Source organism: Talpa europaea (genome assembly GCF_964194135.1).
Source record: "Talpa europaea genome assembly, chromosome: 11".
In the NCBI taxonomy this organism is placed as follows: Eukaryota; Metazoa; Chordata; class Mammalia; order Eulipotyphla; family Talpidae; genus Talpa; species Talpa europaea.
Window position 1 is genome coordinate 5,990,447 of NC_140078.1, and position 18,700 is coordinate 6,009,146.

The 18,700-nt window shown below is 51.6% G+C and overlaps 1 protein-coding gene across 2 annotated transcripts; it reads left to right on the top strand.

The window, feature by feature from the left end:
- Positions 1–2,260: 2,260 nt before the first annotated feature.
- Positions 2,261–16,173, top strand: SALL4 (spalt like transcription factor 4; the record flags this gene model as incomplete). 2 transcript variants are annotated; one of them, XM_084247130.1, is made up of 4 exons in its annotated part: positions 2,261–2,507; positions 10,873–13,194; positions 13,976–14,256; positions 15,754–16,173. In XM_084247130.1, the coding sequence occupies exons 1-4, from the start codon at positions 2,399–2,401 to the stop codon at positions 16,171–16,173; spliced, it is 3,132 nt and encodes a 1,043-aa protein (XP_084103256.1). In that variant the 5' UTR covers positions 2,261–2,398. The 2 variants fall into 2 exon arrangements, with proteins under 2 accessions (XP_084103256.1, XP_084103257.1); XM_084247131.1 differs by having other exon boundaries at positions 10,873–11,874.
- Between the last annotated feature and the right edge of the window lie 2,527 nt (positions 16,174–18,700).

Consider the following 18,700-nt stretch of genomic DNA (forward strand, 5'->3'; position numbering starts at 1 on the left):
TGAACATGTTTTCTTTCATCATCATTTTTTCTTGATGCACTATCTAGTCCATGTTCATCTACAGTTTGAGGGCAGAGACTAGCCTGTGGTAGGAGGAAAACTGGACACATTGGGTTTAGGGATTGACGACCAGCACAGCCACTACCTAAGTCAAGTCACCTCTTGGAGCCTCAATATCCTCATCAGGATGGACAGAAAACATGGATCTGCCTGGAAGAGAAAAAGGAAACAAACGGGTTTAGGGAGCATGGTCTGGACACACACAGGGGCTCAGTCAGGCATTACCATCAATTTTAATGGGATTCATCCATTCCACTTTATTATGAAAAAGGTCTGTCCCTCAAAGTGACTGTATCTGACATGGAGATACGAGGGTTTTTTTAAAATTGTGTGTGTGTGTGGAGGGGGCACAATTTTACTCCCTGTGCTAAGCAGGAATGGCTGATGCGTTTTAACTATCACCAGCTGAAATAAACAACCCTACTGTAAATGAAATTTTGCTAAAACCACGAATATTTCTAGAGCTGTCAACCTCCTGTACATTCATTTAGATTTATGCATTACCTCTTCTGCCACATTCTCTTACACAGAAAAGGTGTTGGGAATAGAAGTAGATTAGTCAGCAGGGCAGGTGTTAATTGGTCTTTTTACTCAGTATGAGAATTCTCAATGGCTTCCACGTATTTTTAAACCAAATTCTTACCTTTCCAACTGTGACTGTTGGCTGGAATTCTATCTTTTTCGCTTTAGGGGACTTAACAAAAAACAATGCAAAACATTTTCAAACAGGGCCTCAAAAATTGGAGGTTAACCTTCCTTCCTTCAATAAGCTTTTATTTATGGCTGTGAATATCAAAAAAGATGATCAAGCTGATTTATTTTCTGCCTTGGGTTGTCCAAACACTCAGGTGAATTTCTTTATGAGCCCAGCATTATTTTGCTTACATTCCTGATGAGCTTACAAAAAAAGCTCACAAGCTGGGAACTGGTTGAATAATCAAGAGAAAGCAATGCTCAAGTGTGGAGGAAGGGTTTATATTTGCACCTTCCCATACAATGAAGTAAATGCTAAATAAAGAGGAACGCCCAGAGGCTCCTGAAAACACCAAAGACCTAGATGGTGGAGTAACGCATTTATTCAACATTTTTTTTTATCATTCACGTTGTGGAAGGTAGATAATGGAATTACATAAGATTTACTGTATAGACGTATATACAGGCAATACAACACACACAGTTTTAGAAACTTCCAAGTATCCTCATGTCAGAGAGTCACTTTAAGTGATACACCTTTTCCATAATAAAGCCGGCATTGCAAAAAATTCCAATAACGATTAGGAACACCCAGTTACTTTATGATAGCGCCTGTCCTTTGCTAGTCCAGGGGAGATTAAGAACATTGTCTCAGTAATAAAATATGATGTTATCGCCATGAATGGCTCATGGGCGAAAAATGCTATTGCTTGCTGTTTTGATATTATCTCATGACTTGACCCGCTTTTCATCTGCCTCTTCTATGTTTAGTAATTTTAAAGTAAAAAAAAAAAAAAAAAAAAAAGAAAAATCCCCAAACCAGAAATGAAGATCGCATTGAAACCACAAACCAGTTCCAGTGCCTATAATCCTGGGGGCTATTATTTAGCATTTAAAGGGAATAAATCCCGGCGAGGGGATCATTTGTAATTTTGGAAATCCGAAGGTCACTTTAAGGTGGGGCGGGGTGGCTGGATCCGCCACCCTTCTGCGTTCTCCAGGCATCTCGAAATTCAATTTAAACATCTTAACCAGAAGAAGACCGGAGGGTCACGGGTCACATCTCGGTTTTTGGTTGGTTTGGTTTTTGTTTTCGCTGGGGGATGTAAAAACGGAGCGAAAACCGGCCCCAGGAAGGCCCGTCCTCCCGGGCTTGAGCAGCTAGTAACCTTGCCAAAGTAATTTTTTGAGCGCAGTGTCAAGCGCACCCATTCCAAAACTTCTTCCGAAGCCCCCGGGCTTGGAATATGTAAAATTATTTCTGTTTTTCTCGCCCAGGACTCGCAGAGCCGGAGCCAGGACGGGCGCCCCTCGGATTGCGCCCGGGGTCCAGCCAATGTGCGCGCGGATGCTAATTAGTGGCTCCCCAGATGCACACGCCTTTGTCGCTCGCAGGGCCGGACTACAAAGCCCAGCATGCCTCGCCCCTCCCTGATCAATGAGGGCTTATTTAAATGATCTCTGAGGTCTTGGACCCAGGCCAATCAGCTGTCAGGGCTCATGATAAATCGCAATGCATTATTGATAATAATAATTACTGGGACATGCGCGTTCCGGCCGAAGGGGGGTAAATTTCCCAACTCCAGGAATTTGCGGTGGAGTGGGCGAATCACCGCGGCTAATCCGGCGCCCCGATGCTCGCACCATGTCGAGGCGCAAGCAGGCGAAACCCCAACACATCAACTCCGAGGAGGACCAGGGCGCGCAGCAGCCGCTGCAGCCGGGCCCGGCGGCGCCCGCGGCGGGGGAGCCGGGTGAGTGGAGCGGGGCGCGCGCCCCGGGCGCGCAGCTTCCCCGGCGCCCGCGGGACCCCCGAAGTCGCGGGCTTGGGGAGGTGCGGCTTCCAGCGCAGGCTCTGGAGCCAAGATCTGGGGGCCCCGCTCCAGGGGAGCGCGCAGCCTCGTTCTCCCCCAACCCGCCCTTGTAAAATTTGCACTTTTCTCTCTCCCCACCCCCCCTTGTGTAAGTTTCACCTCCAGGTCCCGCTCCCCTTATTGTAAAAGTGCCCCCCACCCTCTGCTCTGTCCCTCCGGCTCCTGTAGGGCTTCCCTCTCCTTGTCCTCTGCCCCGCTCTTAATTGGTTCCACTCCCCTCTGGTCACCTCCCCCCCACTTGTAACCTGGACTCCCCTCCTCCCTCCTGGCGCCGCTTTTAAAAGAAAGAAGCCCCGGGGGTCCCCACCCTTCCCCTCGCTCCTTGGGGCGCTTCCGGGAGGCTGGAGCGGGGCGCACCCCAGGAAGAGACCCCCCGGGGCGGGCGATCTGTGGCGCGCGCCCCTCCCCGGCCTGGCCTGGGGGAGGGGGCGCGACCTCTCCCCACCCCCGGAGCCGGGGTGCGGGCCACCCGCGCTGCCGGGAGTGCAGGGCCGGGAAGGTGGGGGGCCGAGCACACTTTGCCCTTTCTTTGCGTTTCCCCCTCGGGTTCGCCCTGCTCCGTGGGCTCCGCCGCCCGCCGTCTCCGCCTGAACCTCTCGGGGCCTGACCTCCGGCCATCTTTGGTTTCCGACTTCCTAAAAATAGCCGCGGCCGGCGGAGGGGTGCGGGCCCCCCGGGACCGAGGTCGGGGGCGCGCGGCCGCCCCGCGGGGGTCCACCGGCCCGGCTTTTTGCGTGACTTTTTGCGGGGCTCCGGGTTTCCCAAAAGCGCGCTCCGGGGGCGCGAGGGGAGAGGTCGGGCCGGGGCTGACCCGGCCCACGCCGCCGCGGCCGGCAGCTCCGGGTGGACGGGAGTTCGGGACCCGCCCGGCCCGCCCCCCGCCTCGGAACCACCTACCCCAGCTCCTGGAGCCGGGGGGTTCCCCGCTCCCCCGCTCCGTTCCCGCGCGCCACATTGTCGCCTGATAAGTTTTCAGCGTCGGGGGGGGGAGCGGGGGAGTAGACGGGACACATTTAATCTCCTCCGGGGCCCTGTGGGTCGCCCCCCATCTCCCCCGCTGCTTTCTAACTTCTTAGCTGCTGCTGGGGGTGCGCGCGGCAGCCCCCGAGACCGGGACGCACGACTCCAGCGGGAGACGGACGCCACTTTTGGGGCTACCGAATCCTCTCCTTTGAGGGGCGAGACCAGTAAATGTCCCCAATTTTTAGTAGGTCCATGCAACCCTCATTTCCTCCCAAATAACATCTGTCCAGGGCACATTAAAGGGATCTGCTCGAGCGAGGGCAGCTGCGCGTTCTGGGGGCGTCTGATGGCCAGGGCTGCGGGCCCTCGAGGGCCCGGGAGGACGGGCTCTCTTTGTGCAGGGGGGAGCGCCGGCGGCGGGCAGAGCGTGGAGAGGCCGGGCTGCCTCGCCCACCTGGAACAAAAGGGTTAACCCCCCGCCCTCCCGCTTCCTCCCGAGAGGAGGGGCGAGCTCCTGGCTCTGACCCCTCCCCTGGTCCTGCTGTGACCTCCCTCCCCTTCCCCCTTCATTTTGGGTGGGCGCAGCCAAGTGGGGCTCTGGGTGGTGTTTGGCACCTTTAGGGAGAGCTTGTGGGGCGGGCGCGCGCTGCTTAAATTAACTCTGGAGTTTGGGATCGGGGCACCGGAGCCGGGCGAGGACCGCAGGCCGGCGGGTGCGCGCCCTCCCCTCCCGGCTGGGGAGGCGGGGAGGGGGGTTCTATTGATCCCCGCGGTTGGAGCGGGCCGCGCGCGCAATTGCGCGCGGGTGCCCCCTGGAGGCCCAGCCCGGAGCCGCGCCCTCTGCTGAGAGGCGGGTCCCCTCGCAGGTACCGACTCACACCTGATGGGTGGGACCCGGTAGTGGAGAGCGCCGGGCCGGACCCGGCCGACCCGAGCCTGCGCGGCTTCCACTTGCTTTCTCGTCCTGGGCCGTGCCTGGTGGTCTTCGCCAGGTCTGGGGTTCTTGGAAAGAATTCCTCGATCTTGAAATGTTCTGGAATCCCCAGTTGCCACCGAGGGACAGAAGGTAGTTTCTCCGAGCAGTGCGTTTTAATGGCTGCACTTTGCATTTGAGCTGCATGGAGATGTGTGTGCGTGTGTGTGTGTGTGTGTGTGTCGAGACAGATCATTAAAAAAATAAAAAGGGCGGCCTGGTCTTACTTTGCAAAGCCAAGCTGAGACCCACTTGTAAAGAATTCAGTATTTGAGGAAAATGAGGTCTGGTGATCAATTAGCAGATCAGAAAATCTGCAGGTGGTCAGAGGAATCACGCTACATACAGGAAAATTAGCATTTTCTCAAAAGAGTTTCAAATGCCCTTTGTAGTAAACTGGATTACAACCATCCACGATTAAGATTCCCGCGTTTCAAATAACTAACTGCCTAGCCCCAGTCACTAAACTGAAATGACTTGGCTGCCTCTAAGGATTCCGAGGCAGGCACTTGGGGGCCTTGTTTGCATCCGGGGAGAGGGCAATCTTGTTTTCTACATTAGCTAATGCGCAGACCACCTTTCTGTGTTTAAAATTTTTTAATCTGGCCTTCCAAAAGTAAAGCACCTACCTGCCCACAGCCCCGGCTTTTCCTTTGAAAATAATTATTTGCACAATCAAGATACTTAGTTGATCTTACCGGCCTGTGCTGGCTTCCTCATGGGTGGGTGGTTGGGGAGACCCCCAAGGCCTTCTTGGAAGAAGGGAGATAGTTAGCATTTACTCTTTATAAATGTGGGGGGAGGTGGTTGGTGCCTGGGAAGTTGGATATTTTTTGTGGGGTTTTGGAGATAGCATTCCAATCCGCTTGTATGAATTTCAGCTGTGTAACCTTGCAACCTACTGTTTTTCTCTGAGCTTTTGAGTTCTTCCAAAGTGGCAATAAGGAACCTGCTGGGGTAATTCCAACTATAAAAGACTTAGGTGTGCCAGGGGATGTGGTGTATAATTAATTTTGTTCAAGATACCATGTTTCAATTTGTATTTCTTTACCCTGTCAAGATGGTTTTGAGCTGTCCATTGAGATGATTCTTCTCCAATTTTAGCTAGAGCCTAACTAAGCATTAGAGACCTGACTGGCCTCAAGAACGTTATCTTTCTCATCTTAGAGTAAGCTGCAGACTGGTGGAAATGGCTCCTTCCCTTATTTAAGGGGCTGTGTATGTTACGGTCTTAGAAGCCTGGCTGATGCCATGGGATTTTCTGTTGAGTTCTTTTGATGAAGGAATCATGGTGAGATTGAGGATCTCAGACTTCCTTTTAATTTTTGAGATGTGCCTTTGCTGAAGGCTTAGATTTCAGGAGGACTCTGGGAAACCATTGGAAATATGATTGCATTTGGTTCTCTGGCCTCACTGCTGCCCTGGAAAAATGATGGGGCAAAATAGTTCAGGAAGGTCCCCTTTTTCATCACCCTTAACCTACTGTACTTTTGATAATTTAAAAAAGGCACCTCAACCATTAAAAAGCCCTCTAAATCCAGACGAGAGTTGTATCTCCCATTACTTGCCATCCTTTGTTTTGTTTTGTTTTTTTTTTTCCCCAACAAATGAATTTCATGTCTATGTCAGGCTTTGTTCTAGGGGGTTCTGCAGGAGGAGGCAACAAAAGCCCCTCCTGCATGGAGTCTCAGATTTGCTTAAAAGATGAGCCCCAGTGGCGGCTAAATGGGACCGATCTCTGTAATGTAAATAGCAGCTGTAAAGCCTTCTTTGGTTCTTATACTCATTTTCCTTTTCAGCAGAGTCCCTGAATTTTGATCCAAGACCCTTTGAAACCATTTTTAAGCTCTTAATGAATTAAAAACTATTTACCCCTTTAATATGCCATCTATGAGTTGAATTAAAGACTTGTTTCTCACTGCTGAATTCAGATATAAAATGAAACTGGTTGGAAGGGCACTTTCAACTGGTTTAATACTTCAGGACATACCAATTTCCTTTTTGTTTTTTGGCAAGTAATTATCCTCATGTGCTTTAGATCCTCTGCTTATTGTAGTTGTTTTACTATACCCCAGTTCCTCTATGCAAAAATAAATACATAAAGTCATTACTTTAATATAGGAAAGGGGATAAAAGATAAGCTGGAGGCTTCCTGCACTTCTCAGGATACACAGGTTTTCTTTTTTAAGCATTTTCAAACCTCCAGAATCAGATTGGCCTCTGATAGATAGATGAGCTTTCTTCCCTATACAATAGTTAAGAGTATTTTCTATCCATTTGGCAGTGATTGAATCTAAGACCCCTGCTGGGTTTACTGCATTCTTCCAACTTATTGGATAACTAGATGCCGAGAGATAACATTCCTAAAATTCGGAGTGGGGGTGGGGTGGAGGATGGAAGAACTGGTCGCCTTGTAATCCCCCTGAACTTTGCTTTTTTTCCTTTTGGGAAGGGTTAACTTAAGCATACCCAGCAATTGTTCATAACAGAGTCCTCTTACTCTTTGGCAAATAGAGCTTTAGTATTTGCCATTGGTGGTCTGGATGTAGGAGTACTTTTTTTACTGCAGGAGCAAACAGAGCTGCCGCTGTTTTAAGACTCAAGTGGGATGTTTCGGGTATTGCTTGGAGGCTACAGAAGAGGCGAGCTTGTGTATACAGTGAAGGCAAGCTGGTATTCAGGTTGTAAATCACTGTTGGATCCTTCTAGTGCAGGGAGCTTAACCTTTCTTGTGCCATCGACCTCCTCAACAGAGCCTATTTAGATGCAGAAAATAAAATACATGCAATAGCGAGAAAAGAAATTGCATTGAAAATAACATGTAAACGTGTGATAAAGCAACATGCATTAATATTAATACAGTACATGAATACCTTAAGACCCTGCAGACTGAATTTTTAAGCCATCGAAAAGAATGTTTGGTGGTAGCTGGGGTTAGTGAAAAGAAAGATTCATTTCTTTTCCTATCTAATTTCATGGATTCCAGTTTAAGAATTTCTGCTTTTACAACTGGTTTTTTCTCAGTGAGGGCATATTGACCCCCCAGGGGTTGAGAACTGCTTGGGGCAGGGGCAAAACATTTATTGATATTAGAGTGGCTTGTAAAAGATCATAGAGCATAAACAGACAATATATTGATATAAGTTTGAGAAAGTCTACTGTAGGAAGAAACAGTTCTAAATTGGATTACCACTTTTTCTACATTTATCCCCCCTAATCTGTGGGGCCACTTTCCAAGATCCCACCCCCACCCCCTTGGATGCCTGAAACCACAGCTAGCCCCAATCCATATGTGCCTGTATGTGTTATGGGGTTTTTCCTTAGATAAATGCACCAAGGGTGAGGTTTAATTTATAACTAAGACCCAGTAAGAGACACACAACCATATCTACTTATAAAATAGAACAGAACAATGTGCTGGAATAAAGGTTTTGTGAATGTGGTTGTTCTCAAAATATCTCATATGTAATATTTTTGAACTGCAGGTAACAAACCACAGATAAGGTCAGATAAGGTATGTCACCTTAAAATGATTTCTGAGCCTCAGTTTCCACATCTGCAAACTGAAAACAAAGTTCCTTGTTTGGTGTGGCTGGGAACAGAAATGAGTCAGAGTCTTTGAGTAAGTGTGTGTTCTGCTGTTTGTGGAGGAGGGTGGTGGTGACTTTGCTCTGGACCTTACAAAGTAGAATTTGCATCTTTGCATGGACTTGATTAGAGATTGCTAGAAGTTCTGTGACTGATAAAGAGTGTAAACATGCTAATTAAAGAGAAGCCACAGTGCAAAAGTGTATTCAGTTTGAAGTGTCTGTCTTCCCGATCCCTCCCCCACGCCACCCCCACACTCGCTCCAGGAGGTAAAGAACAGTAAGTTTCTAATTTCAGAAATTTTCCGAGCACATATCTATATCTTCATCTGCAAACACAAAAAAGGGAGCACGTTCTATATACATCCTGTCCTCTACCCTTTTTTCTCCTCTTCATAAATCTTGTGCATTTGTTCTTGGCATATGAAATATAGGTCTATTTTTGGAGTATTCATCTTTTTTCTGACCCTAATTTATTTGATCGGAACTTGACTGCTGGACCAGAGTGCTTCATGTTTTAGTTTTGCAGTTTGTTAGTACAATAAATGTATCCTTGTGTTACAGAGAATAAATTCCTAACAAAGGAATCGCTGGGTTAAAGGAAATGGCCCCCTGCCTACCTGGATGGCCTCTGAATAAGCTGTGCCTTTTACATGCACCTGCCAGCCCAGTGTATTTCCCTCAAGAGAAACTTTTTTTAAAGTTCCACTTTTTAAAGTTCTTGACACATAATTGCCAGAATTGCTTTTCCAGAAAGATGTTGCAGCTTACCACCCCCTGCTAGCAGGGCCTTTCAATTCTTGGGGAAGTCTTACATAGATAACTTCCTATTTTAAGGGTTCTGGGAATTGATTGTAACTTGATTCTTAAGAGGCCCATTTACACCAGTCCTGGGCGGGAAGGGAGTATCTACCTGCTGACCTCTACCTGGAATAGCGGGGGCTTCTCCTCTTCACAGGAGGTCTAGTTTGTCCCCTTCTCCTTCCCAGCCAGCCTCCCCCAGGCTTTCCGGTCCTCACCCTGGGGATTCCATGAGAGGAAAGATAGTTGCAGTCTTTTCAGAAGAAACGTAAGTCTGATGGGAAGTGTAGGTAGAGTTCAAGCGGAGGATCTGGACTGTGCATCCCTGGCTTTTAATATTGGTTCTGTGTCACCCCTCTGTCAAATGGAAAAGCCCCTGCCTCAGAGGTGTTAATAGCATATACACGGTTAGGAATCGTACCTGGTGCATAGTAAGTGCTCAGAAGTTACCATCAGTAATTTTTTTTAAAAAGATTTATTTATTTATTATTTATTTATACAAGCACTGGGTACAGTCAGAAGCACGGGAGGGTGAGAGGATTCACCAGAGCCAGAGCGGGGAGCAGAGCAGGCAGAAGGACCGAAGTACACTGCTGAGGGGAGCAGCGGGCGGCAGGAGAGGTCTGCGCGCCATGTGGGACCCTCGTCCGGTGGCCGGGGAGCAGCCGGGGATAGAACCGGCGCTGCAGAGGCTGCGGGCAGCTTCGCAACCCAGCGCTCAACCGCTGCGCCACCGGGGAGGCCCACCATCAGTAATTTTTAATGGTGCTCACCTAGGCAAGTCACGTTATACCTGAGTCTGTTTTTATCTGTAAAGGGGCTGTTTTAGAGGACAGAATGGGCACAGGGCGGGGCACCTAGAGGTGCCAGTGTGAGCTGCAGGGGGCTCTGGGATTCATTTCCATCATCCTGGGACGCCTTCCTTTGCCTTCCACACAAGGCAGGGGAGAAGTATCGAGTGAGGACAACACGGCCTGTTTTTGCCTCTATGAACTATTTCCGGGGCTGTCTCCTTCGTCTTCCTATCCTAAATAAGACAGTGTGCTGTTCTCCAGGTCGTAAGTGAATTCAGCGCTACTGTCCTCACTGCCTGTGGTGGGCATGGTGCTCAGCCCCTGCAGAAGGACTTGTGTGGCTTTGCTTTTGCTGGGCTGGGGTGGGCATCCCCAGCAGATCTCCACCATCACTTTATCGGTTCCATGAAACCCACTGGCCTTGCTTTTTGCACATCGATTCTGAGTGGGGGCGAGGGGGCAGAGCTCCAGGGGGCTTCTTTTAATAATAAGTTGTGTGGGTTGCCTAGGCTAGGGTTGTCACGAGTTGCCACAAACTGGATGACTCCAAATAACAAATTCTTGTAGATCTGGATGTGAGGTGCCTAAAACCGAGGTGGCAGCAGGGACCGCTGCATGGGCAGGCCCCATGGGGAAATGCTCTTCCTTCCATTGGCTTCTAGAAACCCCTGACCTCTTGAATCCTTGACCTGCAGTCTCTTAGCCGCCTTATTTTCAGGTGGCCTTACTCTCTTTTCCCTTTCTCTTTAAGGACGCCAGACAGTGGGCTTGGGCTCTGGAAGTGCACTGAGCCTGGGGCCTGCGGTAGCAAAGCGCCCGGGAGGCGGGACATGACGCTGGGGAGCACCCGGGTCCCATCCGGTTTCAGGGCGAAGGGGGTCAGCCCCGGGGACACAGCTGCCTGGTACTGCCCCCAGATGTCCTGTTCCCAATACGGTCTCGTGCTGAGCATTGGAACAGGGTCTCCTCCCCCCACAAGCTGGCTGTCCCTCCAGGCCGACGCCTGTCTCTGACCATCTGCCCCCGGGGACAGAGATGACGTGCCGTGTGCATTGTTGGGGTCTTCCCACTCGGCTACCCCACGCCTGCTCCTGGGCCGATTCTTAGCTCTCTGTCTCTCCCCACAGGTCCTCCCCTGAGCCGCCCCGGACACGGCGATGATGTGACGAACGGGGACAGGGCGGTGGCGAAGCGGCCTCGCCGGGAGGAGACGCACATCTGTGACCGATGCTGCGCGGAGCTCTTCAGCTTCTCCGAGTTCTTGGAACACAAGAAAAGTTGCACTAAAAATCCACCCGTCCTCATCATGAGCGACGGCGAGGGGCCGGTGCCCGGCGAGGACTTCCCCAGCGCCGGGCTGGGCCCGCAGGCCCAAGGCAGGGAGGAGGGCGGCGGCCCCGGCGACCTGAAGGAGAAGCCGGGCGCGGAATCGGTCGTGTACTTGAAGACGGAGACCGCCCTGCCGCCCGCGCCCCAGGACATGAGCTATTTACCCAAAGGCAAAGTGGCCAACACGAACGTCACCCTCCAGGCGCTGCGGGGCACCAAGGTGGCCGTCAATCAGCGGAGTGCGGACGCGCTGCCGGCCCCCTTGCCGGGCGCCGGCAGCATCCCCTGGGTCCTGGAGCAGATCCTGTGCCTCCAGCAGCAGCAGCTGCAGCAGATCCAGCTCACCGAGCAGATCCGCATCCAGGTGAACATGTGGGCCTCGCACGCCCTCCACGCCGGCGTGGCGGGCGCCGACGCCCTGAAGACCCTGGGGGGGCACGTGTCCCAGCAGGTCTCCGCCGCCGTGGCCTTGCTCAGCCAGAAACCGGGAGGCCCGGGCCTGCCCCTGGATGCCTTGAAACCAGCCAGGCTACCTCACGCCAACCTCCCCTCCGCCAGCAGCTCTGTGTCCCCGGGGCTGACCCCCTTCGCCCTGAAACCGGATGGGACCCGGGTGCTCCCCGGCGTCATGTCCCGCCTCCCGGGCGCTTTGCTACCTCAGGCCCCAGGCTCGGTGATCTTCCAGGGCCCGTTCTCCACGGTGGCGTTAGACCCGTCCAAGAAAGGGAAGGGGAAGCCACCGAACATCTCCCTGGTGGAAGTCAAAAGCAAAGACGAGGTCACCCTCTGCAAGCACAAGTGTAAGTACTGTAGCAAGGTGTTTGGGACTGATAGCTCCTTGCAGATCCACCTCCGCTCCCATACCGGAGAGAGACCGTTCGTGTGCTCTGTCTGTGGCCACCGTTTCACCACCAAGGGCAACCTCAAGGTGCACTTTCATCGACACCCCCAGGTGAAGGCAAACCCCCAGCTGTTTGCCGAGTTCCACGACAAAACCGCAGCAGGCAGCGGCATGTCGCCTGCCCGCGCCTTCCCTGTCCCCGTAGATGAGTCAAGTCTCTCTTTAGACAGCAAACCTGTCCTTGTAACAGGAACCCCCAATCTAGGGCTACCTCAGAATCTCTCTTCGGGGACGAACCCCAAGGACCTCACAGGCGGCCCGCTGCCTGGTGACTTGCAGCTGGGGCCTCCCCCAGAAAGCGAGGGTGCAACCCTCCTCCCTGGGGCAGGGCCAAACAATAGCTCCCCGAGGGCTTGTGGCTTCCCAGGGAGCGGGACCCCCGAGCCAGGGTCGGAGACCCTGAAACTGCAGCAGCTGGTGGAGAACATCGACAAGGCCACCACCGACCCCAACGAATGTCTCATTTGCCACCGTGTCTTAAGCTGCCAAAGCTCCCTCAAAATGCATTACCGAACCCACACCGGGGAGAGACCGTTCCAGTGCAAGATCTGCGGCCGGGCCTTCTCCACCAAGGGCAACCTGAAGACGCACCTCGGGGTTCACCGAACCAACACGTCCATAAAGACGCAGCACTCGTGTCCCATCTGCCAGAAGAAGTTCACCAACGCCGTCATGCTGCAGCAGCATATCCGGATGCACATGGGCGGCCAGATCCCCAACACGCCCCTGCCGGAGAACCCCTGCGACTTTCTGGGTCCCGAGCCCATGATGCTCAGCGAGAATGGCAGCACAGGGCCTCTCTGTCGCGATGATGTCATCGAAAGCATCGACATTGATGAAGTCAGCCCCCAGGAGCCCCCCGGGAGCTCCTCCAAGGCCCCCACGCCCCTGGCCCGCGTCCACTCGGCATCGCCCACCCTGGGCTTCTCCATGATGGCTTCCCTGGAGGCCCCCGGGAAAGTGGGTCCTGCTCCTCTTACCCTGCAGCGGCAGAGCAGCCGAGAGAATGGTTCGGCGGAGAGCGATGGCCTGACCAACGACTCGTCGTCCTCCGTGATGGGGGACCAGGAGTATCAGAGCCGAAGCCCAGACGCCCTGGAGACCACGTCCTTCCAGGCGCTTTCCCCGGCCAATAGTCAGCCTGAGAGTCTCAAGTCCAAGTCTCCTGACGCTGGCGGCAAAGCGGAGGGCTCCGAGAGCAGCCGCCCTGACTTGGAAGGTGATGGACCTTTGGATTTAACTTAATGTCCATTGTGGGCACGAGGTCATCCCAATGGAGCCTGGGTTGATCCCCCAATGGAACCTGGGTTGATCCCCCCAATGGCTGCCCTGTGTCAAGGGCGGCCCTCTGCAGGGCACCTACCCTTCTGTAGGATGGAGGGAAATAGCAGCTCCTCTGGCCTCGTCACGACTTGCTTGTATCCGTGATGGTTAATGCAAGTTGGGTGTGGACAGCGGGTGTTGAGTTGTTAGATTTTATTTTTGTGTTCTGAGCCTCACTGGGACAGACAGGTCATCTTAAGTAAACGCTGCAGTAGAAGGATGTTTGAGAAAGCGGACACCTATCGTTGGCCATAGCTCCTTGATTCTGAGGTCCTACTGTCTAATGTTGTAATAACGCTTGGCGGGGGGCGGCTGGCGAATCTGGAGTCCATGCAGACTTAAATGCTGAGGTACCTGCTGATGTCAGTAATGGTAAATTGGGGGGTGCGGTGGGGGGAGAAACAGCTGTGTGAGAGAATTAAAGAAAGCTGGCATCTGCATACTTTAACCTCTTCATGCAGGAGTTTGAACTTGAATCCTGAGTGTTTATGTGATGCTCTTACCTTGACATCAAAGGGGTACACTTTCTGGAGTGTCTGGGTCATTTCCTGTCCGTTTCCCGAGGGCCACATGCAGGCTCTCAGCACGGACAAGTGGTTTTGGGGTTCTTTCTTGGATCTGAAGAAGGAGTGCGTGCTAGATGATAAAGGTTTGGCTTTGCTTTCTGTGCCTGCTAGGTCGGACCAGTCTCCCGTCAACCTTTATCCGAGCCCAGCCGACCTATGTCAAAGTGGAAGTCCCTGGGGCATTCGTGGGACCCGCCAGCATGTCCCCAGGCTTGACGCCTTTGCTGACCACCCAGCCCCGCCGCCAGGCCAAGCAGCACGGCTGCCTGCGCTGCGGCAAGAACTTCTCGTCCGCCAGTGCGCTCCAGATTCACGAGCGCACGCACACGGGGGAGAAGCCCTTCGTCTGCAGCATATGTGGGCGAGCTTTTACCACCAAAGGCAACTTGAAGGTGAGTGCAGGTGTTCCGCGGGGCTGGGGACCGGGTGGCATCTCTGTTGGTGCTTTCCACGCATGATGAAGTGGGGGGGTCTGGAGTTGTACCTCGCTGTTTCAGCGCCTGAAACATTCTTTAAAAGAAGTGCATTTCCTCATAAGTCCCATTTCTGAGATGGGGGTGCTTCTTGCAGTCAGTGCCTATAATAAGTGGGTTTCTAATCTGAATCACAAAATGATGATGAATTTTATAAGATGCTGTGCAGGAGTGGGGTGCACGGACTACTGAGACTACCTGTCTCAGACTACCTGTCTCCGTGTAAAGTGCGGCCTGCAACTGGTTTCTGTGAATAGTTCAGCATCTGCATGGAATAGACTCTGGGAGGCAAAAAGGGTACTTGTGGTGCAATATTGAAATCACGATCTCTGTGTGTGTAAGCACTTCAGAGTTTGATAACCAGCCACCCTGTGTATTGTCTTCTCTGCTAATTGGCTAGGTTGAAATAAATCAGTTGGAAAAAAAATATGTATATGAAGCAATAATGGGACCTTGCTTTGTCTTCCCTCCCAGATTACATAGCACCCCTCTTACCTGTGAGAATACAGTGCCACTAGAGATGAACAAAAGCCTCTAGGTTTTCCAGCCCTGTTTGTAACCCTGAGTGGCTAGATATTTCTAGAGTCTGGCGTGCATATCTACTATTACAAGTTGGCTCCACCTGGGTTTCGGGTGGGGCTGGGGAGGAGCTCCCGGGTAAGGGTTGAGAGTGGTCAGCGTGCCAACGCGATTGCAGTGAGAGGGGCTGCTTCCTCCTTCCTTTCTTCCAGTTTCGTGATTGTCTGAGTCTCTTTTCTCTACTCCTCTAACAAGTGAACTAGTTGAATCTTTGTAGTGTAGCCTCAATGTTGAGACGTCACCTTCAGCTGGAACTAGAAGACTGTATCTTACAAGTGTAACATACCTATTGGACAAACCTATGTCCTTTGCAGCTGTTTAGGTCTAATTGATGAAAACATCAGGAGAGGCACATCGGTGACTTAATCTTTAGAGATTAATCTCTAAATACGAAGCTTCACTCCGGCCAGCCGTGGGCACGGGACCGCGCGCCTTGGCTTCCCCGGCGTGGGGTGCACGGTCACTCCCTCAGCTGCCCTGAGATTTACGTGTCGAGTGTCTCGGTGGTCTCCTGCACCATCTTGACAGCTGTTTATAATGACTGAGAACTGATGGGTGGTCGCTGCTAACTTCTAAGGGTGTCAGTGAAGGGGGCTGGGTGGGAACGAGCTGATTGAGAAATCTGGGGCTGGCACATCCTTCAGTTTGCAAAGAAGCTGAAAGGGATTTGAAAACGCAAAAGCCAGACGGGGAAAGTAATCCAGGAAGGGAGACCGGGTCCAAGAAGCAGCGGGTGGTGGGGCTGTGCTTCCCCACCGCCAAGTCAGACTCTTGGTCTCGGCGCGGCCACGTGCCACCAGGTCTCTGTGCTGCAACCCCCTGTCCCTGTCCCCGCAGGTCCACTATATGACCCACGGGGCCAGCAACAGCTCCGCGCGCCGGGGGAGGAAACTGGCCATCGAGAACACCATGGCGCTGTTAGGAACGGATGGCAAGAGGGTTCCCGAGATGTTTCCCAAGGAAGTGCTGACCCCCTCGGTGAACGTGGACCCCGTGGTGTGGAACCAGTACACGACCATGCTCCACGGCGGCCTGGCCATGAAGACCAACGAGATCTCCGTGATCCAGAGCGGCGGCATCCCCACACTGCCCGTGTCGCTGGGCGCCAGCTCCGTGGTGAACAACACCACCCTCTCCAAGATGGATGGCTCCCAGTCGGCTCTGGGCGCCGACGTGGAGAAGCCGGGCGCGGCTGACGGCGTCCCCAAGCACCAGTTCCCCCACTTCCTGGAGGAAAAGAAAATCGCGGTCAGCTGAGCCCCGGGACAGCCGGGGGGCGGGGGGCGGGGGTGCAGGCCGAGTGAGCTCCAGCTCTTGTCCGGCTTTCGAAAGCCCACCTCCTCCCGCCGGCTTCCTGGATGTGCAGGTGATGTTTACAGCCGGGACCACACCTCAGGCAAGTCCCACAATCACAATGTTGCTGTGCTGCTTTGCCAAAAAAAAAAAAAAAAAAAAAAAGGAAAAAGGGACAAATCCAGACTAACATACAGTCGAGTATTTTTTTTTTTTTTTTTTTTTTAAATTGTGGAAGGAAGCGGGTCTTGCAAAGTCGCTTTGTTGCTTGCGACAGACTCTACAAAAAAGCTTTGTACAACCTCGGGTAACACTTTCCAAAGACCGTCCTGTGTATCAAGTTGGACCTGACTGAACCACAGCGGAAGGGACAACTGCTTAGCCTGGCGGGGCAGGGGGCTGGATGCGGGTCAGTGGACAAGGTCTGCCGGCTTGCAGAGGTCTGTTCTGTATGCGCCCCAATCCTGCATCCGTCTTTGTTGTTTGTTATTTTTTTTTTCTTTTTTCTTTTTTTGAATGTACCCTTTTTTTAAACCAAGGTTGTAGAATTCCAGAATTCCTTCAACCTTGGAACCTTACGTAGGATGCTCTCCGATGGGCTGATTTTAGGCCTTCGGGGGTCGATGTGTATGTTGCTGCTTATTTAAGTACAGTTGAGTTGAGAGTGCCAGTCCTTGGCACTGCCCTCCCCCCAGACGCCCGGAGCCCCAGGGGAGGTGGTACCAAACAGGGGATCTCCGGGCGACTTCACTGGGTTTGCCAGTGCCTACTCGATTGAAGAGCTGGGTTTTCATTCTTAAGGAAACTCGCAGAAGGGTGTGTTTCTTATAGATTCACATAATAATTCACATCGTAATTTTTTTAAAGGTCCTTGGTATGACTTAATGCCAAGTCTTGATGAAAATTTCTTTTTCCCTGAGTATTACATGAAGGCTGCGAACTTGGAACAGGCAAGCCCTGAGTGTGAAAGCTTTAATTTATCTACCTCATTTATTATTTTTGTAGCCATAGTCTCTATTTTCCTATTTTATGACCGCTGAAGTGTTCCTAGCCCCTGTCTTAAACCTAAGAGTTGATGTATTGGTGGGAGCAGCTGGACGTTCAAGTTTTTTTGTGATTCCTTTGGTTTTTTTTAAACTCCTTTTTGTATATGTAATATTAAGCAAATGTTGCTCTGATGGCTTAATGAGGAGGGAGAAAGACCTTGGCTTCTGGGTGGAGAAGTCCTTTCTCCCTTCTGTGTGGGAAAGTGGATCAAAGACTGTTGGTCTCGGTTATTGCTCCTGACCTGAGGATCCAAACAAGTTTTTTGTTTTGCCAAGTTGTGCCTTTCCTTCTGGAATTGTAAGTGAACACAATACTAGTACCTGTTTACACTGTGAAGTGGATATTGTTACAGAGAATACACCAGAGGCTTCCTCACTGTTAAGCTAATAATGCCTTGTGAATGTATGACCTACGGAGAAACCCCTGTAGTTTTTACCTGCTGATGCTGTCTGTCTGTTGGAGAATAAATTTCGGATGTTTTTTTTTCCCCTCCCACCAGGTGTGTGTATGTAAGTTTTCCTGCTCCAAAACTGAGCTTCCTTCGGGTAATCTTGAACGCTGGCTGGAGTTCGTGTGTGAACATGTAAGGCTCATCATGCCATAGATACTCTATCTCAGCTAACTCAACTGGTCTCGTCTTAACTTCTTTCTGCTCATTCACTGAGCAGAGAGACAATACTTTTTACCGTCACACACTTAGGGGCTGCTTGGATTGGAATGGGCTGAGAGCCACATAGGTGGTGGTCTTTAATTCCAAGGGAAAAAAGAAGTTTTTTTCAGCAAGACAACCAAGTGCAAAGGTTTGATGTGTTCCTAAGTAACCCTGGGGTTAGGGTAGTGATAGGGTCTCACCAGGGTAGATCCGGTTACTGTCCTGCTGGTTAAGTACCCTCCTGCCTGCCTGCCTTTGCCCGGTTGGTCTTTGCGAACCCAGTGGCAAGACCAGCATTAGATCCTAGGAGAATCTTCACGACTCTGGACACCTGAAGTAGATTCCTTTTTTTAAAAAGGATTTTATTATTTTTGCATAGAACTGGGGAGTTGGTCAGAGGTGGGGATGGTGAAAGGATTTACCAGAAACAGAGTGGGAAGAAAAAGAGGCAGATCTACTGAAATACACTGCTGAGGGGAGCAATGGGCAAGACAGGAGAGGTCTGCTGTGCCATGTGGGTCAGCTCCCTGGCCGGGGATTGAACTCGTGCCCAGTGGCTGGCAATAGCTTCATAGGGCTGAGACTTTAACCCCTGCGCCACCAGGAAGGCCCAAATCTCAAAGTTTTAATTTCAAAAATCAACTGCCAATTACATGTCAGTTCTATCAGTAGCACCGGGCTGGGGTGGGTGGCAAGCTTGCCTCTCCCAACCCCCAGCCCTCTGCCTTCTGTTGGCTTCCCCAGAACTGTTGAAGGGCAGGTGTTCTGGAAAGGACATTGCTTTGCCAGGGC